At 37.4% G+C, this 26,444-nt stretch overlaps 1 protein-coding gene across 1 annotated transcript in view; it reads left to right on the top strand.

Annotated features, from left to right (window-relative positions):
* ipmk (inositol polyphosphate multikinase) overlaps positions 1 to 24,453 on the top strand; it is a 30,729-nt gene extending 6,276 nt beyond the window's left edge. Inside the window, exons 2-6 of the mRNA XM_003226439.4 lie at positions 798 to 883; positions 8,168 to 8,264; positions 9,832 to 10,004; positions 16,535 to 16,616; positions 17,933 to 24,453. Coding sequence (XP_003226487.1) covers positions 798 to 883; positions 8,168 to 8,264; positions 9,832 to 10,004; positions 16,535 to 16,616; positions 17,933 to 18,552 — 1,058 coding nt within the window. The 3' untranslated portion in view covers positions 18,553 to 24,453. The remainder of the gene's footprint in view (positions 1 to 797; positions 884 to 8,167; positions 8,265 to 9,831; positions 10,005 to 16,534; positions 16,617 to 17,932) is intronic.
* The last annotated feature ends 1,991 nt before the right edge of the window (positions 24,454 to 26,444 follow it).

Below are 26,444 nucleotides of genomic sequence, written 5' to 3'. Positions count from 1 at the left end.
TTTAAAATGCATAGGGTCATACTCTGTAATATAACTAATAAGTCAAAATTCTAAATTGGATTGATGAGATCTGTTTGCACATCTTTAGATCAACTATGTTTAACATCTCAGCTGTGACAAAGAATTATTGCTGAAGCAGTAGTCTTTTAATGAATTTCCCTTTTGAGTTGCAAGGCCAATTAAAATCTGGGAATATCATTTGCTGGATCAAAGCAAAGTACCTTGCACTACAGTTTTCAAGATTGCAAGTCTTTGCAAATTGATTAGTTAAGTGACAATTAATTCACATGCTGAAAATCATTTTTTCTTTGATGTAGCATACCTGGATCTTAAACAGCCTTAATTCATAGTAATATTGTTTTGTTAACATCATTGAATGAACTGCTTCAGAATAACAGCAAGCCTTGGTGATAAAAATAGGCAGTACAGTATTTGAAAAGTTTGTCCAGTTTATAAGATGGGCATTAGATGCATGGGTTCCTAAACATTCCACATTTGTAATTATGTTATGGTGATATCTCCCAATTGTCCCTGATTTCTACATACTCCTGGTTAACATAATGTGGTTAATATTTTATGAATGTGAAATCCTTGGATGGCTGAGTTTTCTTTTTTATGTGTTTCATTTAAAAAAAAACTCTTGTTTTCTTGGGTCATTTTTCGTAATCATGCATTTTGACATGCCAATTTCTGCTTCTTGTGGAGAACTCAATAAGTGGTTAAAATTGTCAATATCTCATAGTTTGAAGACTATATACCTTATACTTTAAAAACATCAAATGTCTGTTTTACTCCAGGAATATTGCAGCATCCAGATGGCACAGTCCTCAAACAATTGCAGCCTCCACCTCGAGGGCCCAGAGAACTAGAATTTTATAATAAGGTAAATGCTTTCTAATTTCAACTTTTACCTAAAAAATTTGCACCTTCACTAGCTGTCAAAAATGCTGCATACCCTTACAATCTTGAGTTGACGCATAAGTTGCAAAATGCCAAGTTGTTTTTCTTGTTCTGTCCTTGAGACTGGATTTAAAGTAAACAAACAGGGAAGGAAGATCACAGATGTTGTTGGCCCCAAACTTTTAAAAAAACTATTCCTGATAACAACAAGAATCACAGAAGTATATTTCTTACCCACCTCTCCCTGTGGTTTAAGGCCAGGAAAAAAAGATTAAAATACGGCAACAAATGGACATATAATGGCGTTCCTGTGGAGACTTGATGTGGCAGAGGATGGAATCCCCTTTGAATCCCACCGCTGCCACCAATTAATGTAAGGAGCTTATGTAGAGATGCTGAGGGTGACAGGGAATGGAATCTCTTTAGGAATCCCCTCAGCTTTGCCACCAATATGTATAGAGGTGAGGTGTCTGACAGGAATGTGTGTCAGAGATGGAACCCTTTTTGATCCCACACACACACACACAGATACCACCACTTAATAAAGATGTTTTGTGAGAGATGATGTTAATTAATGATTTGTTTGATTATCTTCTTCGCTGCCACCAATGGAGAGACGTCAGGCAGATGGTACTGGTTCTTATAAGCTTTCTCTATTTGTTCCACTTCAGGTGTTGATGTTACTTAACTTAATATAAGAGTATGACAGAGGCTTGATTTGAATAAAATCAAAACAAGTTTATTGCAGGTACAGAGCTTGATGGTTTCAGATAACTTGGTAAAGGCACTTCGCTTAATGGTTACAAACGGATATGAGGTGGTTAAACTTTCAAAATACTTCTTTCTCTGGATTACACTAAACCCCGATCCTACTGGATCCCCTGGGATTAATGTTCCCTAATCCACAGACTCTATAACTGACCCTAGACAAATCACCTAACTTGCCTAGTCTGGTCTAACCTAAATCTGACTCAAATCTCTCTATTTAAGCCAGCCTGATTCTCCACACAAGAATCAGATCCTTCCCTGTGACTAGGAAATCACAGACTGCTGGGTTTTGAAATATTCCCCCTTTTCCTTTCCAGGCGGCGGTTGGCTCCGCCCTTGTTGCTATGGTAACCTGCTCTAGCACTCTTAAGATGGCTACCTTCCCCCATACATAATGTCAATTCAAATACCATTTTAACTTAGCCAAACCTGGCTGTATAAACAAAATCAAATACACATATCATCTATAAACAAAATACAATTATACACTTCTTCACAGTTCCCTATATCGACTCGTAACTTTATTGAAAAAAAGGTGCTCACCAGTGCATCTTCTCCATCCTGGAAAGAAGTGACAAGTGGAGTGCCTCAGGGTTCCGTCCTGGGCCCGGTTCTGTTCAGCATCTTTATTAACGACTTAGACAAAGGGTTAGAAGGCACGATCATCAAGTTTGCAGATGACACCAAATTGGGAGGGATAGCTAACACTCCAGAAGACAGGAGCAGAATTCAAAATGATCTTAACAGACTAGAGAGATTGGCCGAAACGAACAAAATGAAGTTCAGCAGGGACAAATGCAAGATACTTCACTTCGGCAGAAAAAATGGAATACAAAGATACAGAATGGGGATGCTTGGCTCAACAGTAGTATGTGTGAAAAAGATCTTAGAGTCTTTGTGGACAACAAGTTAAACATGAGCCAACAATGTGATGCGGCTGCTAAAAAAGCCAATGGGATTTTGGCCTGCATCAATAGGAGTATAGAGTCTAGATCCAGGGAAGTCTTGCTATCCCTCTATTCTGCCTTGGTCAGACCACACCTGGAATACTGTGTCCAATTCTGGGCATTGCACTTGAAGGGAGATGTTGACAAGCTGGAATGTGTCCAAAGGAGGGCAACTAAAATGATCAAGGGCCAGGAGAACAAGCCCTATGAGGAGTAGCTTAAAGAACTAGGCATGTTTAGCCTGCAGAAGAGAAGGCTGAGAGGAGACATGATAGCCATGTATAAATATGTGAGGGGAAGTCATAGGGAGGAGGGGGCAAGCTTGTTTTCTGCTGCTCTGGAGACTAGACATGGAACAATGGCTTCAAACTACAGGAAAGGAGATTCCACCTGAACATTAGGAAGAACTTCCTCACTGTGAGAACTGTTCGGCAGTGGAACTCTCTCCTGTGGTGGAGGCTCCTTCTTTGGAGGCTTTTAAGCAGAGGCTGGATGGCCATCTGTCAGGGGTGCTTTGAAAGCGATTTCCTGCTTCTTGGCAGGGGGTTGGACTGGATGGCTCATGAGGTCTCTTCCAACTCTACTATTCTATGATTCTATGAAAACACAAACATCAATTAAAATATGTAGTCAATTAAAAGATCATATCAGTTTAAAAAGTATGCATATTCAAAACAATCAGTTCATAATTTAAAATTTACCTTCCCTGAAAGAGAATTTATCTCATTAATCTCTTGATTAATCTTGCTGTGATACACCCCTTCTCTCTCTCTCTCTCTCTCTCTCTCTCTCTCTCTCTCTCTCTCTCTATACACACACACACACGTATATAGCTAATAGTTGCAAGTCAAAGACAATCTCTTCTTTGTTTCCCACTCTCACCCTAACTAAATTTAGGATGAGAACTGGAACTCATTCACATTACATTGTGGCTCTGAAACAATTCAACCATGTTGGAAGTAGAATGCAGATAGGTTCTAATCTTGGGAAGAGGTTTGGAAAAAGTTGATTTTTTCAAAACGGATAGTAATTTTTACCATAGCAAGCATATTTGTAAGTCCTTTTTTGTAAGATAACTGTTGGTAAGCCATCCCATTAAGACTGTGGTTCTCAACCTGGGGTCCCCAGATGTTTTGGGCCTACAACTCCCAGAAATCCCAGCCACTTTACCAGCTGTTAGTATTTCTGGGAGCTGAAGGCCAAAAACATCTGGGGACAACAGGTTGAGAACCACTGCATTTGGAGCTGAAGTTTCTGACCACCTTTTGAGAATACAGTAGTACCATGTACAGTGCTACATTGTAGTATAATCTGAATCTACAATGGGATCCTAAAGGGAACTGGAGTGGATTTTTTTCCTGTTGCTGTTGTTGCTTTCACCCTCTACAATCAGTATTTTCCTGCCCCAATCTGTTACTCCTTACACATCATGTATTTGTATTGAGAGAGTTTCTGTCTCCACTGTAATTATTTTCTGTGCTGTATTCTATAAAATTAAAAATTATAACAAATGATAAAGTGTATCAGACTGATTTAAAGACTAGACAAATACACAAACCTGGGATTTTATCCATTGGGACAAAAGGAAGATTAATAGTACATTTTCAGTTGCAGTCTGCCAACTACTAATTTGAGTACATCCCACTCTTTTCACTTCCCAACCGCTTCAGATTTCTGCCTTTAACTTTTTTTAAAAAATGTTTACGTTATTTTTGTTCAGGAACATGTATTTTTGAATTGATATTGACAGACTTAGGCTGATATTTTCATGCAGGCTTAGTATCAAGCAATAAACAATTTTCTTTTGTAAAATTATCTGCTTTGTGTGTAACATGGTCTCATAATTGTAAAGACATTAGCTTCTACCATCTGAAATTTTGTCATTATTTATAGCAACCAAACAATGCCAAGTGAATTTCCTATTATTTACATAAAGTAGACAAAATATTGCTTTACAATTTATTTGTGTCAGAGTCCTCTCTTGTGCATGTCAGTTTAATATACAGTGTTTTGCAGTATGGGTTTGTGATATACACCTTGGAATAGGGAATTTCTGATTACTACAGTAGAGTCTCACTTCATTCATCCAATGTTCTGTATTATCCAACGCAATCTGCCTCCCGCCCGGATCCATTGCTGTTTCTCTAGGCAGCAACACACAGCAGGCCAACATGCCCAACAACAACACAAGTGCAGCCACGCTCCCAAACAAGTGGCAGTCATATTGTAAAACATGATGTTTTGGTGCTTAATTTGTAAAATCATAACATAATTTGGCTTTTCCTTAATCCCTCCTTATTATCCAGCATTTTTGCTTATCCAACTTCTGCCAGCCTGTTTATTTTGGATAAGTGAGACTCTACTGTATTAAACTTCGACAGCCCTGCTCTCCAATTTAGAAATTAAATATGAAAATAATTTTGGTGTCTCATTGACTTTTCTGTTTTTAAATCTGGGCTAATTATGTTCAGCAGTATCTGCTGCTGGGCAGCTTTCAGTCTTGTTCATTTCATTTTTATATTTTGCATGAATATGCCTCATGGCAATGTTGACAAGGGCAGCAACTGCTTGATTAATCAGAGGGCTGTCAGGCATGGTTGTCTCTGAAGAAAGAAAGGCTGGTTCCATGGAAAAAGGAGTGGTACATTATACCTAATTAAAGTGGATGTTATATATGTATTTGCTGTTATCCAAAGCAGATAATAGCTCTTCCAGTGTTCTCAGAACCAAAAAAGAGGGAGAGAAGAGAAGTGGAAGGAGAACACTGTTTTCTTAAAGCAAAACTTGTAAGTGTAGTTCTGGTTAGCCTGATAGTCCTTTGTTGATGGTCTTGTTTCCAGACCAGTTAGTGATTCTTGATCCTCTGGCCAATGCATGGGGGGCAGTGCTTGCAAATGTCATTTTTGGCAGGGAAGGGAAAACAGACACCCCATTACTCAGGGGTACCAGGATCTATTCCCCCCTTTGATCTTCTTTCTATTAATGTTGACAGTTGTGTTGAAATGCATTTTTCTGAGATGGCTTACTAAGCTTACATCAGATTATTAAAGATGTTTGTAAACAAAGAACTAGTGCTGTAGCTGCTGGTTCTCTGGCTGATGGAGAAGTCAGCTTGATCTCTCCCTTGGCTTGATGTTATATCTCCAAGTTGACTTACTTTCCTTGGTAGAAACCAAGAGTTCTTTTTGCTCTTTTACAGTGACAACCAATTTAATTATTAATAAGGCAGTAGATTCTCCCTGCTATTTTGTTAACTTGAAATCATGTAATACCTAAAACTGGTATGTGTTTGTTGTATCTATTGTTGTTTCATTCTTCCTATAATGGAACTCATGGTGGTTAACAATATATTTTAAAACAATAAAAATTAAAAGCAACAAAATAGCAAGAATAAAACTATAAATATAGTATAAGCAAACTGCTTAAAGTTATATCATTCGAAATAACAAAATACATTATATACAAGTCTTAGCACAATATTAAAAGCACAACCCTTGTTAGTTTGAAAAAGCTTGATGGCACAAAAACGTTTCTGCATAATAAGGAAAGCAAGAACAGGGCTGTCCTGGCCTATTATGGTGTAGAAAAGCTACAGTAGCACACTACTTTGTTGCAACAGTTCTGTTGGCTGCTAACCTGTTTTTAGGCTCAATTCAAAGTCCTGATGTTTACCAATAAAGCCCTTTATGGGTCCAGATTATTAGAAGGACCATAGTGCCCTGTATGAGCCTGGTGGAGCTCTAAGATACTTCTCTCTGTCCCACGACCTTCTCAAGTTTGTTTGGTGGTAACAAAGAAGAGGACCTTCTTGGTGGTGCCTCCCCCCTCCTCTGATAACCCCAGTTAATAAGCTGGCTGCCGCTTGTGAGTACTTTCAAAGGCAGCTCACATAGAATACATTGCAGTAATCAAAACGGGATGCGACCAGGGCATGTACCACTGTGACAGATCCGACTTCTTCAGGAAGCTATTACAAGATCTGATAGTGTAAAGGAAAAGTTATTTGCAAACTGTCAATGGAACAAAAAGTTAATATTTTAGTAATGTGAACAACACCCTTCTTTAGGAGTGAGATTATGAAATTTGTTTTGACTCAGTTGGAGGATGCGTATTATGTACCTCACACTACCGTTGCCTAGGGTAACACCAGTTTGCACATAGAGAGATATGCAAATAGTTCATTGCTGTAACAGCTCTAGAACAGCTTGTGCTTATAAACTATTCCATTTCCTATTAAATCTAAAAGCAGTTTAAAGTTGCCTCGTTTTTTATTTTTCCCCCTCTTCTGTTGTGATCTGACCCTATTTCTTCAATATAAGCCAGTCTATTACCATCAGGTTTTTATTTGTTGTTGTTGTTGCAAATAACAACTGTATCAGTTTCTGCAGCTTGAAGAAAAGTATGGAATGAATAAAAATAATTCATTTTGTTTGATAATCAACCACTTGCCTGTTTGAGTTTTTTTCATGGTTTATAGATGTCTTTGAGCTTGATCTACTGTGACTGAAGGCATTTTTGTTGTGTATATAATAGATAACAGTACTTTGCAAATCCAGTTACTCAGTTTTATGGTGGTGTCCCAATGATACTAAAAATGGAAATTAGCAATAGGGCTATCATCCTATCTCTGAAAACTTTATTCTTAACACACCACCTTTGCTGATATATGGTCTATGCCACAAAAATGATAGAATGTAGTGTCACTTTGAAATTAGTCCTAGTATTGAACTAAATATGTAAAGGGTTACAGATTTTATTGTATTCGTGATTAGCAATATGCTTTTTATGTGTGATTGTGTGCTTTTCTGGAAGCCTGTTTTTGCAAAACAACAGAAGCAAAACCCAGTTCATTATAATTTCAAACCTAATACTGAGTGCCAAGTGAAGAACTGTGTAAATTAATGACATCACTTCAAATAATCTGTTAATCTATAATTTTAACAAATATAGTCAGTAAGAAAACAAATTGCTTCCTACTTTTCCACCCGCTAATAAGAACCTTGATTAGGAAGCATATTCTAATAGTGATCAATCTTGTTTATGCATTATTGATAGGCTATATTAGGAGATCTTATATTTACCAATTTTTACCTTCAAACAGATTTTTGGTTTTCTTAACATTCTATTATATTTTCCTGAAAACTCCTTAGGGATGAATATAAAGAATGCATCAGAAAACATCCTCCTCATACTCTGTTTCACATGAACTTTAGATGATAGACTTACTACACTTCCAGTGTTTCTGCCTCCTGCCAGGATGCTGGTGTGATAAGTTAATACATTCTATGGCGGTCCCTTAAGAATTCATAAGCCTTTAGTTCTGTCTTTGAATCTAGTCGCATTTTTATAGTAATACTCCCATTATTAATAAGAATGATTTGCAAAACACTGAAACTATTCAGACTCATCATTTTTATATCTTTTGTTCAAGCTTTAACACATCCTTCACCTTTCCTATTTGACTGTAAGAGCACAAAAGTTTTGAATAGTTTTCATAACAAGGAAAGCAGATTATCAAAAATTTCAGTATGCTTTTTATCCTTTTATTTCAGGTGTATGCTCCTACCTGTGGAGATTCTGTGTTTCTGGAACTCCGAAAATTTTTGCCAAAATATTATGGAACCTGGTCACCACCTACTGCACCCAATGGTACTAATGCTAAACATGCAATGTGCTACCCATTAATTTTGTTGTAATATTTGTGGAGGCTTTCTGAGAGTGTCAGGGACAAAGCATTTTGGAACAGTGAGATAAGACCTTATCATTTGGGACATCATGAAACGACATACTGATATGCTATAATGGAAAACTGTAGTGTAAATAAGGGCTGTTTTTGCCAGCTAGACTGATTCATTGGTAAGATTGAAGTTAGTATATTTAAATCTAGTCAGCTTTTGTAATACAACATGCAACCGATTCATCTGTTCACTGTAGCAAGGATACCATTATGACATATTTTTTTTATAAATGTAATTAAGTGATGATGCTGGTATAAATCAAGCATAACCTGTGATAATCACAAATAAAGCTGCATTGCTTATAGCTTTGTCAAATCTACTTTGCCTTTCATGTGGGTTGATATATATGGATACAGACAAAATGAAATTGGTGGAGGATAATCCTTGAGAGCTGCAGCATGTTTAAGATGCATTAAGTGCTATATACGACCAGTTCTCTTAAAACCAAATTGAATTTGCCTTGCTTCTTATGCTTTCTGGCAAAATTAACTACATTTGCATGAACATAGAGTTATGTACAGTCTTTGTTTTGTTTACTCACTAGATCATATCTGCTTTCAGAGGTGCTTCATTAAAATGGAGTTGTTTTTAAAGCTTATTTTAGATTATTGTGTTTCTAATCTTAAAGTTTACTAATGTTTCTAATCTGTAGTACATTTAGATAAATAGATTCTGCTTGCCATTGTGCCAAGTATTCACATCTCCTAAACAGGATAATGCTTCTAATTCCCATCTGTGATTAAGACATTCAAATCCTTCGTTGTTTCTCAAATATTCCAATTACTCTTCACATCATGACCTTAATCATGTTTAAAGGTTATTCCTATGTCGGCTTTGGTTGAGGTTAATGTTAACCAGAGTTTGAACCAATTTTCAAAATCTTATTAACAGGAAATATATAAATATTAACCATGTTTAAGGCTGATGCATATGCTTAAGGCCTTTTTTAAAAAAGGAACAGCTTACTCCATGAAAAATATGTCATGTAATTTATCACTGTGGGCATTTGGTTGTCTTTTGCAAGGCAGATAACAGGGTTAGATGGACCATTGCTATATAACGGCATGTAGCTGGATAAAGCCTATCACCAGGCAATGAATATTAACACTGTATCCCAGAAATTCTAGTTCTTCTGCCATATCTATTCCTACAACATCCTTCAATAGGGAAGGAGTAGCTTTTTCAGTCTTGGAGAAAGGTATGTGGAATTTTTGCCTAGAACATTCTCTGGTTCACCTACTCTGACATTTTTAAGCATGCTTTCAAAAAGCGTATAATTAGCATTAGCACTGTACACTTTCTCAAGATGTCAGTTAACATTTTGCCATTGTCAAGCATACAACAGAATTCCAAATAGTTGCTTGTGAACTGCTACTTAATCTTCACTGCTTGTGTTAACTTGTTAACTTCCAGTGACCTTTAATATGTGGATTGATTCGTTTATGCCATTGATCTGTTTTATTCTTAATTATTAACAGACCTGTACCTGAAACTGGAAGATGTGACACACAGGTTTAAAAGGCCATGTATAATGGATGTAAAAATAGGTCAGAAAAGCTATGATCCATATGCCTCAGCTGAGAAGATTAAGCAACAGGTCAGCAAGTATCCACTAATGGAAGAGATTGGGTTCTTGGTGCTTGGCATGAGGGTAAGACTTCATTCTTCTTTGGATTTTAATTCAGCCTATACTCTTCAATAGATGCAAACAGTGAAGCCTTTTTCCCTGTGAAGAGAATTTGGAAGTCTATTACATGTTTACAATTTTTTTGTCTTACACCATTCTCTGTGATTAAATTGTAGCTGTCTGCATTCACCTCTTCTTCAAAATACAGAGGCACAGATGTATAGATCCCAGTCCTATACTTGACTTGCATTAAGACAAGGTTCTCATTATGTCTGAACTGGGGAATTCTGGTTTCATTGTAGTTAAATACTGGTTGGTTTAAATTGATCAACACGACAGTTAAATAGAACATAAAGGGAACATTGGATCAATGAAACCCAGTATTTTTGTAACAGCTGGAGGGAAGGAATGGTGTGAGGGAGGAACACACAATGGAATTTTAAATTTAGAAAGTCTGTGAACAAATATTCAAAAGCCCAGTATTCATATTAATTAACCAACATATATACCTGGCTTTGTCTGGGTATTGTTGGCACACCTGCCTGCCTACTTTTTCCCTTCTCCAGCTCTGAGAGAGTCTACCTCACAATGTCTCTGTGGCAACATAGGTCTTCCCTGCCTCCCCCCCCCCCCATACACCTTTCCTCCAGTGACATCACAGAGAGCCACTTCACTTAGCAACAGCCTTTGTAGAATGAACACATACACTTTTACATATAGATACCCACACAGAGAGAGATTTATTTAAGGCATTTGTGTTATCACCCCTGAAATCCCCAGTGCCCCTGAGGCAATATACAATGAACAAAAAGATTTAAAAAATTAGATGTGCAATTAAGTTAAAATTAATATCATAAACAATTCTAAAACCACAGGCCATAAAAACATTTAAAGCAGCTAAATTTGGCACAGTTTTGTTGTGATCTCTTTGGTTGTGGTTAGAAGCAGAGGTCATATCCCCAAATCAGTCTTGCCAACTGTTTGCTCAGCCCATATTCAGTAGATTCCTGTATGAGCCTAGTCTCATACAGAGATGCCCAAGATGTTGAACTCCTTATAAAAGGGACTGAATAGTGTTAGAAAGAGTCAGCATGCTGTAGAGTTTTGAGTGTTGAGCTATGATTCTGGAAACCAGGGTTGAAAAGTTACACTCCCTTAGCACCAAAAAACAGAATGACAAATGTCTTCTGGACAAATCTTTCCAAGAAAACCCTGTGATAGGTTCAACATAGGTCAGAAATGATTTGAAGGCAACAAGAACACAAAAAAAGTGCTAGAAGTACTGTTTGATTCTGGAAAGTGCATTGGTTGCCTGTGAATGGTACATATCATAATGTGGCCTGAAATGTTGTCAAGGCTATATAACCCCCCTGTAGGTTTTCATTATACTGGATTAGACTGTTGATCAACATTGCTTTTTTTTCTGGCTCATAATCATTTTTTTGCGCCATAGGCATCGCTTTTACTGGAGAATTAGACTGAACCTGTGATGCTCTACATTCAGCTTGTATCCTGTACCATTGTGCTCTTCATGCACAATGGTACAACTGCTTGACCTGCAAACAGACCCCCCTGACCTGCTGTCAACAAAGCAGCTGCTGTTTACAGTCAACTGTTTTGTTTCCTTAGGAATTTACCTGACACCTGTTCTTTGTTGGATGTTAAATCAAGTATACTTGTGTTGACTCAACCTAATGTTAACATGTTGCAGTGAAGCTGAAATTATTTTAACTTACTATCTTGTCTGCACTTGTTTGCCTCAAGTATTTTATACTGTAACATTCTTCCAGAGCATCCTGCTAGTGAAGGTCTAATTGACTTATTCTGGTTCATTAATCATGTGAAGGATTTGCGTTTAAATTTATAAATGGATTATCATTCAAAACCTAAGCAATTAGCCTCTGAGACAGTAAATTATGTTCTTGAGCCAAGTAGAAAAAATATACAGAATGTCCATAAATTCTCTTTATCATTTACATTTGCACATTGTGCCTTCTCTTGAGAAGTAGCAATTTTAGGGGTTCATTTCATTTAACAATATCTCTTTCATCAACAGGGTACCTGAAATGCACAATTGCAATGTGATTAAAAGCTTTGATAACCACTGAGTGTATATAGAACAAATCTGATTAAGATATCTCATCAATTGCCTTTGATATAACATTTCAAAATGTTAGAGACTTTACAGACACACTGTATTTCCTGTTTGATCCACATGGAGAACTTAGTGAGACCAGTTGTTAAAATCTTACCAAAATTCAGTTTTACTTGAAATTGTGTTTACTGTATTTGATGTGCTTGATCTATATTCAGATTTTGTAAACATCATGGTGTGTATTTGTGTTTGGTGTCCAATTTGTTTACTGATTTTTTTTTGTTTTTGCTGTTAAACTGCAAGTGACATGCATGTTAAGTCCTTACTTTTTAAAAAATCAATAACCCTCTTTTGAGTTGCCTTCAGTTGGTTTCCAGTCATTACCAAAGTGAAATGACACAGGTACCTGCAGAAGTTTGAACTTACTCCATAATAGAGTTAATATGTGTTTGGCTACATTAGATTCTATAATATAAAGTTTAAATATCTAAAACTATTATATTTACTTATTCAGACTGTCACTGTGGGATCTGTATGGTAGGTTATGTTAATGCTAGTTTTCTGTCATCACAGTGAGATTTCTGTTAGAAATTTCATGGACTAAGGCCCTGATGACCTCCTGATAGCTGTAATCACTGAAAAGTCAAAGTTAGTACACTCAGTTGCTGTTTATGTCACAGTAATTTCTTATTGGTTTCTAATAGAACTGTGCAGTTCAGTTTAGATCCCGATTAACTGATTTGAATTCAACTTCAATTTTGTCAGGATCTATTCAGTTTGAACACGGAATCCAAATTTAAATTTAAATTTAGATCACTGCATTGTGAAACCAAAACAGCTCCCTTTCCCATCTCCATTTTTGTCTTGAGGTTTGATAGAATCTGCTTGATGTGGCCTTCAACTCAGCAGCCTTTCATACAGTTCTGAGGATCTTCCCCCAGTTGCCTGCCTTTTAAAAATTTCTGTGCTGAGCAAGACAATTTGCTGTTGCTTCTACCAGATGGAGGAGCAGGTTCCTGGTATTACAATGTATTAGCAATTTATCGCTCATTTGCTCACCAGTTGTGAAGAAAGATAGCAATCCTATGATCTCTTCCTATCTCAAACTGGTCTGAGACAATGATCTCCCTTTCCCATGGTGATTTAGACCATTTCCCATCTCAGGGACTGCCTCTGTCATGGGAGGACAGTTGCCACCTGCTTTCCTCTGACTTTGAGGCTTCTGACAGTACAAGAAGACATATCAATATCCTGAGTCATTATAAATCTTATAGTGGATGTCATTTGAGTAATTCTGCCCACTTCCACCTAAACTGTTCCTTCCATGTCTTATTGGTAATAAAGCAAACTTGTATGCTTCCCTTTGTCCCTAGGAGCAGTATCTGTACTTTAATCATTACTATGGAGATGGCTCATGATTCAGGTTCACTAATGGTCTGATGTAATGGCAGTAATAATAATGGTTAAAACTCAAAATGACACATAAGGTTAAATTGGAATTTGTTTCCTCCACCAGTTTGAATACATCTATATATAAAAAAGACTAATGGTGTCGCCCCCTGCCACTAAACAACAAAAGTACAAGCCCCAGAACCTAGAAATTTGGCAACACAATTTAGCATCCTTGCCTCTAGGTTCCTACAGCAAAATTAAACATCTGGACCCGAACCAGGACCCACAAAACCCAAAATACAGAAAACAACACTTTGCACATGCTCCACACAGGGACAGGTGCGTACCTAACACATCCCACAACCCCTCTCCTCAACCGTCCCTCCCGCGCACTCTCCTTTGGCCACCACTGCCGACATTTTGCAGATGCACCTCACCCTCGCCCGTTCTTACCATCTTTTCCCCACCAGGAACAGAACCGCTGTACCCCTATACACGTTTCCCTCTTTCCCTCCAACCAAGCAACCAACCGACAGCCTGACCATCGCTATGCGGCTCCGCTTCCTTCCAACATGAAGTGGGCCATCCTCTCCCTACTCTACCTTTTCCAGGTGCTCAGCCCCCTTCCTTCCCCGCGCAGGCTCTTCATCTTCAGCCAGCCCCCGCCTCTTCCTCCTCCTCCTCCTCTTCCTCCTACAACCGCTCACCCCACTCCCTGATTGCCACCACTGACCTTTTACTTACCACTCCTCCCACCACAAGACTTTAACCCATTCTGCCACTGGGAAATCCCAACAACAGGGCCGACACAAAAGGAAGTCAGAAAAATCAAAAACTGATGTGATGCAACCCATTCCAATGCCAGGGAAGAAACTGGCCTGAGCCTCAAAAGGGTGCCGCCATCATCACCACCCTCTTCCATCCACCACACACCACCATGGGCCTCTAGGGTGAGCAAAAATCATAATAACAATAATAATATGGGGCCAATGGAGAGGGCAAGGTCAATGGGGGATGTCATTTGGGTAAGGACACAATCATAATAATAATAATAAATGCGAAATCTTTACGGAGAACACAAAATACTAATAAGAATACTCATAATAATAACAATAATAATAAGGAAGCAATGGCAAGGGAAATGGGGGGGGGTCATTGAGGGCACCACAAAAATTAACAACAATAATAATAACAACAACAATATGTGGCCAATGGAAAGGAAAACATGGGTGACTTTGGGATGAGAAAAAAACCCATAACAATAATAATAATACACGAACAACAAACGCTCCTCAAAACAAAGGCTAATGGGGCTACTCTCAAGCCAAAGGAAATAATACATTTGCGGGGGCGGGGGGGGGGCTAAACTCCCTTCCACAGTTCAATAAAATCCCCATTCCACTGAATTAGATGGCAGTCTACACTCTGATAACCCAGCACAAACCGGATAGTGTAATTTACCAAACTCGACATTCTACGATCCCTTCCACACAACGGAATACCATTCCTCCCATTCTACTTGCAACCCGGTTCCCACTGAACAGCACTCTAACAACAGGACCATTCCACACATGAACCAATCAGGGCCACCTAACACCTGCTCTGAACAACAAACAACCGTCCTTTAAACATCAAACCCCATTACATCCAAATCATTCTGCAAAATGCCGCCCTTCACACTTACCACCAACACACAAAACAACTAACATCCACAAATACTGTATATTCACATATTATCGAACATAACATACTAAGTACCACCAATTTCTCACTACTTTATTTCCAACACCACCACAATTTGCCACAGCATTGCGTGGCTGGGCACAGCTAGTTAGGCTATAAAATAGAAGTGTTTACTTTGTTTCACAATTATAATGTAACAACACCACTGCTTTATTAGTAAAAGAGAATTGGTACTTGACAGATTAAATGAATATAAAGTCACACATGAAGAAGAACTAGAGAGTGTGCTTTTAAATGAATTACATTGAGAAAGCAAGTCAGGAACTTAATAGCATCTAATGCCAACTTCAGTGCCAGTGGGGGATGAGGAAGGGAATAGGATTCACTTCCTAAAGTAGAGACTTGTATGCAATAAATAGGAATACTGCTCAGCTTAAGGAAAAAGGTAACCAGCAGATTAAGCTAGCTACCCAACAAAATAAAAGATAGGTAAATGAAAAGTCCAGAAGACCAAGCTCAATCATTCATTCCCTCACTGCAGATTTCAGCAATGTCTATTAGCTTAAACTTGCTAGAGAACAAGGAGATGCAATAGGTAATTGATGCTGTAATTTCAGTTCAGCAGAGTGCTGTTTGAATTCATGTACTAGATTGCATGTTAAGTTTCAGTGAGTTGAGCCTATCCTTCCTCATCCACAGCCTTACCATTTTCTTTAAATGCTCATTTTCATTTCCCACAATTACTTTGGATGTCTGGCGCTGGAATCAGTCCAAAGTGATTTGTTTTAAAATGAATCTGAGCTTGATAACAATATGGTCTTAATCAGCTTTGGGATTCAGCTGAGTTGGTTGCAGAGCATGGTGTGAATGATGGTGTGTATTTGTATTCATGCTTACTTGCTTTACATATTGATTCAGCCTGTTTCATTTTGTTCTCTGTCACAAGCCATGTTTTGTTCCCTCTTCGGCTTGTAAGCAAACTAGTTTGAATTCAAGTTTATGTAGAAGCTTGTTGTGAATTTAATCTGCGTTATCTCTCACTTTTCCATTCTGAACAGTGTATAGGTAATTTGATTCTAGATTTACTAAAATACTGACTTCATTTGTTGGACAAAACCAGCAAAAGTAATGCAAATATGGATTGACCCCCCTCCCCCAGAATTTAGTGTGTTCACATAGAATTTTGCAAGCTGATCTTATTGACCTAAACTTAGAATTCTAGATGAATTGGGCTATGAAATTGTTTTAGATTTAGATTTATGAAGCATTTTGAAGAAAAGTTTTCTTATGCATGCAGAGTGTTACATTGAAAATGACCATAGACATAACCATTTTCAAGAAACAAGGCAGAGAAATATATATATTTTTGTCTTATGTTTTTAAGGTATACCACGTCCATTCTGACAGCTATGAGACACAGAATCAGCATTACGGAAGAGGCTTAACAAAAGAGACAATAAAAGATGGTAATGTCAGCATCGTGATTGTCTTCTCATAGACTAATCTAGGCCCTCATTTACAAGAGTAGCCGGGCTGAAGCTTGGGAACTACATATAGTACTCCTAGTAATTAAGGAAAATAAAGTATAATAAAATCAGCCTTCTGTATGCAGGATTCTAAAGTAAGAGAGAAATTGCATCCATTTGATTATAGATTAAGAATGGGGAGACAAAATCGTGTCTATTCAAAAAAATGGCAGAATTAATAATTGAGATAGGAAAATTTGATACAGAGCTCTCTGCTTTAGTGTGATGAATAATATATATAGTATAAAGTTGACCATTGGCTTTATGCGTTGACAGTTCAAAGCTATTTTCAGTTGTTCTTTGAACAATACTATAAAGTACTGTATATTTTCATGCAAAAGTTGTCCTCATATAGAAGTTGAGGGCATGCTGGAGATCAGTGTTATGGATTTGAATATGACCTGTGGATAAGTGGTCATTCCCCAGAGAAGAGAAGCACCAATGCCACCTCAAGAGGTCAGCTACCTCTGGTTTCTGCTGCCATTTTCCTGGCCAGGAATTCAAAAAAGGCCCGAAGTGGTGCCATACCAGAGAGAGTAGAAAGGTCAGTGCTTTTCTTAGATTATCCTGGGATGGACTAAGCTCTTGTCTTTCGCCACTCTACTCAGACAAGGGGGTAGTCCTTTCAAAAAATAAAAATAAAAGAGTTATCGTACGATTCTCAAATTGATCTGTGTATAAGGCTTTCTGGGTTGATATTTTTAACTAAAATTTCTAGACTTGTACTGAGTATATAAGGTAGATCTACCTCTAATATCCATGTATTGTACTGAGGCAAATGTTGAACTCCAGGGGCTTGCTTAAAAGCATATCAGATGCTGAATTTAAAGCAGACAGATTACAATACAATGGAGAAAAAAACCCATGAGGATAAAGCATGTATGGGCAAACTTGGGCCCTTCAGGTGTTTTGGACTTCAACTCCCACAATTCCTAACAGCCAATAGGAGGGCCCAAGTTTGTCGATACCTGGGATAAAGTGTCTGAAGGATATAGTTAGGCAGACTTCTTTCATTCCTTTATGCACATTTTAAAGGTATGATGGGAAGGAAGGCCCTGAATTCCTACCCAATTGCCTCTCTAGAGGTTCTGGAAGTAAATACCTGTTAACATTAGGAAACCCAAGGTTGGCAACCACAGTTGTAAAACATATCACTTAAGTTGTTCTTTATTTTTTAAAAAATAATAATAATGAGTAGCCCTTTATTTGATATTTTTTGGTTTTGATGACTAACTGCATAAGTTTCTTTTTTGTAGGTGTGGCTCGTTTTTTCTATAATGGATATGTCCTGAGAAAAGATGCGATAGCTGCCAGTATTCAGAAGATTAGAGAAATCTTGCAGTGGTTTGAGAGCCAGAAGCAGCTTAATTTTTATGCAAGTTCCTTACTCTTTGTCTATGATGGCTTGTCTTCAGTGACAACTACATGGCTAAGTGCTGGCACTCTGGTCGAAAAGAGAAGAGCCTCCAATGGGCAAGTCCCAAGCGGTAACACACTGGAATATAACAACAACATCCATGTAATCAAGAATGCAGAAAATGGGAAGGTAGAGACCTCTGTGGGCAAAGGCTTCTCTAAAATGTATGCACTTCGGAAAAGGCACCAGAGTCAAATTTCGCTAAAAGTTGAAACTTTGGAACGAGACAATACATGGAAGAGCAGTGCTTGCTTTTCACAGAAACATCTGAATGGAAATGTTATACCTCAGCTGGAAAAGGTTTTCTGCCACATGCCCACTACGCTGCCAGAAAGTGCAGAAGTAGAAATCAGGATGATAGATTTTGCGCACGTTTTCCCTAGCAATGCACGAGATGAGGGCTACATTCATGGTCTGAAGAACTTAATTACCGTCCTTCAAAATATTTTGGATCCCTAAAGTTTTTTTGTGAGTATTTCTATTGGGGCCAATTACAATGAAAAGCAACAACATTTCTGCACTTGTGATCCTGTTATATGTTGGTTTGTATTGTACTACATTTTACGTGTCTTTGTATTTTTGGTAGAGTGATCCAGTATTTTATAATCTTACTCAGGAAAACTATTCTGTAGTTTAGTAAAAATCAAAGAGAAAAGCTAATGAGATTAACTGGCAGTTGTAGGGATTTACACTCAAGTAACTGAAGTTTACCTGAAATTGGGGGAATTTATCAGGTAAAACCATTGGGTTTTCTTATATCCTAAAATGTTTTCCCTTAATCAGAGTCTGTTTATGTAGCCAGAACACTGAGCCATATCTCTAACAGGTTGTTGGAAGAATACTAGGGTATTATCCTTGCGTGTTTACTACATCTTTAAAACTGGAGTTAATTGTATTTCTGAGGGATAAGTCCTTAAAATCTATATTTCAATTGAATCAGCCTTTAAAAAAACCAAGATGCAGCCATACTGCTACATTGTTAATGTTGATTAGAGATGTTCATTTTCCATTACTAAATGTCAAGTATATTCTTGCAGTAAAATACATTGGTGCTATTTATTTTTTCCCTCAAAAAAGGTAAAATAGGTTATCAGCTCTGTAAGAAAAAGGCTTGTGTCTCAGAGGGTCCTCTTCAGTCTATTATATTAAGCTTTCAACACTGTTGAAAAGCAGTAGAAGTAGATACACGAATGAGTTCAGAGTATGTAAAGCCATTTGTTAAAAGTAAGACAGTACTGTGGCCATTTTTTGGTGTGTCGTGTAGGGTTGAATCCAGACTTGTCTCTCCAAAACATGGAAATAGTCCCTCAGTTTTCAGAGAGTGCCATGATCCAGCAGATCTTTCCCCTTGTAGCACAAGAGATTATATTAGAAACTGGGTAGAGGGGATAATTGATGATATTGCTGGCCCACTCCCTTTCTCTAGCACCAGTAGAACTTCACTGCATGTGAAGCTGGATTCAACCCAAAGTGAATAGATGGAAGTGATATTTCTAATGAATAATCTCTCATGCCATTGTTATAATTTATTCAAGAGTAGGCAATTGGAGAGAATATTTAAGGAGATGGGTGATTTTTATTTTTTTTGCATCTTGCCTCTGCTGTTGGATTCATCCAATATTTCTACTAAATTGCTCATGTGGAAAAATGGCCACAGTGTTATCACATTTTTGTAGGTGGATTTTAAATTTTCCAAGACCTCATGAGGCTGCAATTGGGGCTACTTGAGGCATAACGCTAAACTGTGATGGGGACAAGTGGGTGCAAGCTTTTGAATTTTTTTTAAAAAAAATACATTTCACTTTACTCTTTTGCATGAGACAAGAGGAAGAGTAAAGTGTCTGTTCATGGTTTGTGAACAGAACTCCATTATGTCCAAATACAGGAAACAGTTTTTCAGTCCTACTGAGTTCTTTAAAATTTCAGCTTATCTTTCTTTGAAGAAACTCGAAACAGGAAATTACAGATTCTAACAAACCACAACTTCTATTTTTAAATATTTTGAACTTGTTTATGAAAAGGCGTCAATAATAAGCATAAGGCTTGTGGCTCCATGCCATCATAGCATGCCAGGCTTTAGTCTTGGACAAATGTTGAAATAACGTTAGGAGACTTCATTAAATTTTCTGACAGTATGTGAAGACATATGGGAGGAAAGTTACTAAGGAGATTGGGCTAAGAGCGGGGAGGCTCGCTGTGATGCAATGTCTTGAATCAACCTTGATGGACGAGTTGCAAAATGTTGTGAAATATCAGTTTCTGGTTTCAGGGAGAACAAGTTGATTGAATTCAAACTTGTAAAAACTGGAGGCAAAATGTCATTGAGTAGGCAAAATGAATAAGCAGACTGTATTGCAACAGAATTGCTCAGTTAGACTTGTTTCCTGCATTTTATTTCCTTCTCTGTTTAAAGGCAAACCTCTTAGAATTACGTATTAATTTCAGAGTTTCTCCAGTACTTGCACCATATATTGTGTCTTATGTTGCATGTTAATTGGGCAAAAGACACTATCATAAAATGTGTTCTCGCTACCAAGAAATAGGTTAAGATAACCTTTGCATTTTATATTTCAGGGCATTGAAAATAGAAACATATGCTATATTGATAATCAGTTCTAATAGTGGTTATAAAGAGAGCCTTAATAATAAAACCCAGTGTCAGAGATTCAAAGTTGATACTAATATAAGATTTTTTTGGGGGGGGGGGGGGGTCAGTGTTCTGTGAAGTACTTTAAGCCATATTCTGAAGCTTACTATGCTGTGCTATGCTAATCATTCTTCTTTGTCATGGGTAGCTTGTCATATAGTAGCTGTATTCTTGGCAATTTTATGTCAACAAAGAATATTTTTATATATATCTAAAGGAAATGTCTAGTGTCGATAGGCAGCAGTGTCTTGTGCCAGTGAAAATATATTTCATGTCTTGTGCGCAGTAATCTGTGTGCTCCACAGTATTTAGTATCATAAATGATAATTGGTGTTCTGCTTAGAGTATTTAATGATGCTAGAACATTGTGGGCCATCTTGCCGAGAGCATTAACATCTATCAGTTTTTCGAGTTGCAGTTATTATGGAATTTGTGAATAAAAATAAGTTCTTGCATTTGGAAGATTGTTCTAAATTAAAAGTTGAGGGAGTTTGGCCATAGCTAAGATAGTAACCCACAACTACAGAAATACAATCTTAAATTATATACACAATGAAATCTAAATGGTTTTGAATTAACATCTTGTACCTTTTTGCAGAATAGAAAACAAAATTAAAACACTAAAAGGGATAACATGCTTTGCCTAAGCTGAGTGCATATCTCCATTCTCTTCATTTGTGAACTACCATCCTTTTCATACTACCTTTTCCTGCTCAAGGTAGGATTTTGGAATAACCCTCATAGCATTAACTGGGATATGTACTCACTGAAAAGGTCTTCATATTTCAGAGAGTTTTCTTGATCTCATAGGTTCTTTTATATGTCGTAGCTGTGAGGTGCGTGGAGAGTTTTGGCACAGGCAAAGTATTTCCTTTTCCCTTAATGGAGGAGGCAACTTCAATGCTTCCTTTGTTTTGCACATTCCTAGCAGGTCACCTGTAATTGAAGTGAATATGAAAGCCCACATATTGTGAAACTTGGTGCACATGTTAAAGCACCCACTGAACTGTATGGAGTTAGGTGTTTTTCAGTATCTGACGCAAAGTATGATCAGATTAATTCATTATTTCTTGGAAGGAAAAATATTATCCACTGTTTGAGGTAAGCAGGAAAGATGATTACTCCACAGTTACAATCTTGAGTAGAGTGAATGTTGACAAGTTGGCTCTTCTCCCAAGAGCAGTTCCTTTAAAACATTGCTGCTTCTGTGTGCTTATGAAAATGCTCCTTTTAAATGTGTTACGTGGATAAACTATGTACAATTTTACCTGATAAAGAATTTAAATTGTATACGTTTTATAGCAAAGCATTTTCATTCTCCGTATTTTTGGATATTAGTGGTTCCTGTAGCATAGATTCAAATGACATTCAAGACAATATTAAATGTTATACATTTTAACTAGTTTTGCAAAACTATGAAATTGTACATAATTGTATTTAACATGAAGGTTGTATTTTTGAACTGAAATTATTTTTGTTCTACTGTACAGGAAAAAGTGTATTTTTGCTTATCCCATACATGGTGTACCATTCCACATGAAATGCTTAAATTGTAAGAAGGGACAATTCTTAATTGTTCTAATGTTTTGCAGATTATAGCCTGTTCTTGTGCATGCTTACCGGTGAATATGTCTCCCTGGATTCAAGGGTACCTTCTTGCTAACAAGTGTGCACAGGGTTATAGCTTTAGTTTGTAATGGCAGAACTGAATAAGGGTTTAATAGGAATGTGAGTACAAAATGCTGCACAAGTTTTGAAAGAGAAATATATGTCAGTATCAAATACTAATATAGGAGTAGAGAAGGGCACAACCACTATATGTTTTGAGCCTAAACTATTTTAAATTGGTTTATATTATCACCCTTCTAAAATTGCAGCTAGTACAAGCTAACTTCTTTCTACCTGTCCGTGTTCACTATTTTATTTTATATAGTTTACACTCTTTGCAATAACCGTCCCTGCTGAGTGCCTTCTGCTTAAGTTTTGGTACCATTTAAATGACCTCACATAGCATCTCCCATATGGCATATTACAGTGCTTTAAGGGGAGAATTTGAGTATATCAGTGTCCTGTTACTGTTGTTAGGGCACATTACTCCAGTATTTTATACTCTGCCTGTTTTAAAACTAGCTGTTGAGCGATGAGCTCGTTTCCATTGTTAGAGAATTGTGAAGAGTATCTATATATCTGGGAGTGAATCTACTGCATATCCAGAAATGAAATACTCTGCAAGCCAGATGTGACCCTTAAGAGGTGTTGTCTGACTTTTCATTTACTAAGCAAGACACCAAAAAAAGACAAGGAACCATGGCATGTGTAGCAATACCACTTGGGAGCAGGTTATTTGATAACATTCAAAATGGGTCCTTTTCGCATCCATTATAGACCCCTTTTCAAGTAGCCTTCCCTAAAATGTGTTGCTGATCAGGAACATGCAGCCTTTTCTTCAAAAGCTGGGAACTTAAAACACAGTCATATACAGCCATGTAACTTGTTGGTGCTCAACAGGAATTAGTGAATTCAAGTTTCTTGTATTTGAAAAAGAAGCTCTCTTATGTGCCTATGAACCAGCCCCTACGTTTTCTGAAACTAGCTGCGAGACAGTCCCTTTAAAGGGAACATTTATATCAGAAATGTGTGGAAAGCAATCTGAATATTCAGGAATAGGGCCAGGGAAAGTTAAATTAGACAGCAGTTAAGTTTATAATAGTTCACACTGAACCAAATACAATTCCCTCGAAGTGTAATTCTTGTAGATCATGTCCACCCCAAAGCCTCACAATCACTTTCGTTTTGCTTGTTTTATACTAGTTTTATACTAGTTTTTCATACTGAAAAACCATTGAATTGGAATTTAGAATAGTGAACCATTCAACTGTGAATTATTATTCCATTACACGTCCATAGGCTCAATACTGCACATTTTTAATTTTGAATGGCAGTTCTGTTAACTAAAATGTTAATGCATCTTACAGCTTTCATACAGTGAATATTTGTACTAATCCTGGTTTGACAGCAATTGTCAAAAGTTTGTAATACAGGATTTGGAAGATGATTACTTTCCCTTAGTTTTTTAGGAGTTCCTTCTGTATATTTAGAAGTTGTTATTGTTCTGGCAATTAGTTTTAAAATCCAGCAACAGGAAAGCATAAGCAAGAGTGGTATTGGGAACAAATGTACATCTGCACACATCGGGTACAAATGCTTTTAAAACATGTATAAATATTGGCACTGGATATACGATATCTCAACTGACTTAACTGACTTTGAAAATGTCCAAATATGATGATATTGCACATCTGAATATGAATGAAACCAGAGTGCACATAAGCACTTTAATACTCTGGGAATTATACTGGAAAATATGTGGAAGCATGTGAAATTGCACCTAAAGCTGTGTTAAATGGTGGGTGGGAGGGAGGGAGGGTGTAATTTTACAGCTTAACTGTATTGTATCTGAATGAATGTACTTCGTGTGGTCTCCCTTTTCTGACTCAAGTGGTTTGAATTGTGCAGCTCCATGTCCTTTGTTGGTTTTTGTGTTTGTAAATGAGACTTTGAGGGGGGTTATTGTTGGACTGCAGAGGTATGTTGGTTCTTTTATAGTGAAAACAAATTATTATGCTATATACCAATTCTTTTGTAATTTATGTGATATTTAGGTAATTCTAATCGCTGTATATCTGGCTGATTATTAAATTTTCGCTAAATTATTCTGATGGTGTTAAGTTCTTGATTTTGGATACCATTACTGTACGCGTTATGGGGAAAGAACCTTCTTCCTGTGTGAAACAGTTAGCTTTCTGTATACATGGATTCCATATTCATGGATTCAACCATCCACAGCTTGAAAATACTCTCCTCCCCAAATACCTATATATATATCTCCAAAAGCACATCTTGATTTTGCCGTTAGGTATATTATTTTAGTATGCCATTGCATATAATTGAGCATCCATGGAGTTTAGTATCCATGTGACATCCTGAAATCATACCCCGATGCGTACCAAGGGGCTGCTGTACTGTTTGTATGCATGTTTATTTCTGTCTATATTATTTAGTCCTACTTAATGAAAGAATTGTATATTACAAGGCATGGCATATTTATTATTCCAGTTATTCATGTTTAGCATGTTTATTCACATTTTGCTTACTGATATCAGCAAGAGATGTTCTGTGTCCTAAGGAATTTTAATTTCAAATTCTGAAGGGGAGATAGAAGCAAAGTCTTAAACCATCTTAGGTGTAAACTGTCTGGCCAAGATCCGGGTGGTGGGTATCAAGTTAGGAACCATCTTAGGTGTAATTAATTTAGGTTTAATATCTCCAGTGTTAGGCTTTGGACTGAGCATGTTGGGAATCAAATCGCGAAAAGGGAAACTTGTAGTTGTTGCTCTTGTCCTAACAATGTAAAAGGTTCAGAGTAACAAAGTTAGAGAAGTTTGAGGATTACAAGAGAGAAGGAGGGTAGGATTGGCAAAGATGTCTGATTAGAGACCATCAAATTGAAGCACGCTTCACTTTTTGGGTTCTCATGAGGGGGATCATACTTCCATAGACTGAGCTCAGGTAAGTGAATATGAAGACAATCTGACAGTTTATTTTTTTCGTATGTTTTGATCTGTATCTTTTATGAACTGAATTTTAATGTGTGTAGAATTTTATATAGTATTTGTGTGTTTTTAACTGTTTTGTGACCCACCTCAAGCCATGGGGAGAGGCGGGTAAGAAATATTTACAAACCCTGCATGTCTTAGAGGATTTGTTTAAATAATTGCCCAACTAAAAAATTCCTTGGTGTCTTGGTTTTTAAGCCTACTCCTGGGGTTATTTGGGGTGCTGATTCAGAAAATTGCATTTGATAGACTGCATCAGCTCTATTTTCTTATATATATTTGTCATGGTTTTCTGTGGACAAGCAGATGATGACTGGTATATATGTAGCATATGTTCTTTTTCTCAAAAACTAGAGCTGATGGAGGGATCGTTGTCGTCTCACTCGTTCAGTCGTTTTCGACTCTTCGTGACACTGGTGCCATTTTTGGAATCAGCAAGTCAGATATTCCCCAAAACAGGGCTAACATTTGAGGCACCAAAATGTGTGTTGGCTATTGTAATATAGCACTAACTGGGAAAGTCAGCCCTTGACAGGATACTGGTGTGTGTGTGTGTGTGTGTGTGTGTGTGCGTGTGCGTGTGTGTGTGTGTGGTGGTGGTGAAGAAAAGGCTGTTCCCATATTTGATAGTGTTTCCCCCCAGGTTATTACTAGCTAATCAAGTACCTTGGATTGCAGAGGAAGACACTGTCATTTTTCCTGAAAGGTTTTCTTCTGGACAAAGAAGAATCCTGAACAACTTGGTGTCAGATTGATTCTAGTGTTTCCCTGCAGTGGACCATCTGTCCTCTACTGCAATTATGTAAAAGTGAATAATACAGTCAGCCCTCTACATTTGATGGGGGCACAGGATCCCATGAAAATGAAAAACTGAATAAAGAAATTACTATTTTTTCCTGAGATTACACTTCTCTAGTAATGTCTAGGTTTTCCACCATAACCCTACGGTCAACTTTGACTGAAACTCACCATAGGACTGTATGAAGTTAATCATAAAGTTACATTGGCCTAGAGATCCCTATAGAGAACAGCTTTAATTCATGAATTATCCAAACCGCAAAAGTCAACATTACACATGTGAAGGGATG

This window comes from Anolis carolinensis, chromosome 3 (genome assembly GCF_035594765.1).
Source record: "Anolis carolinensis isolate JA03-04 chromosome 3, rAnoCar3.1.pri, whole genome shotgun sequence".
Taxonomy (NCBI): domain Eukaryota; kingdom Metazoa; phylum Chordata; class Lepidosauria; order Squamata; family Dactyloidae; genus Anolis; species Anolis carolinensis.
This window is presented reverse-complemented; position numbering and strand designations above follow the sequence as displayed.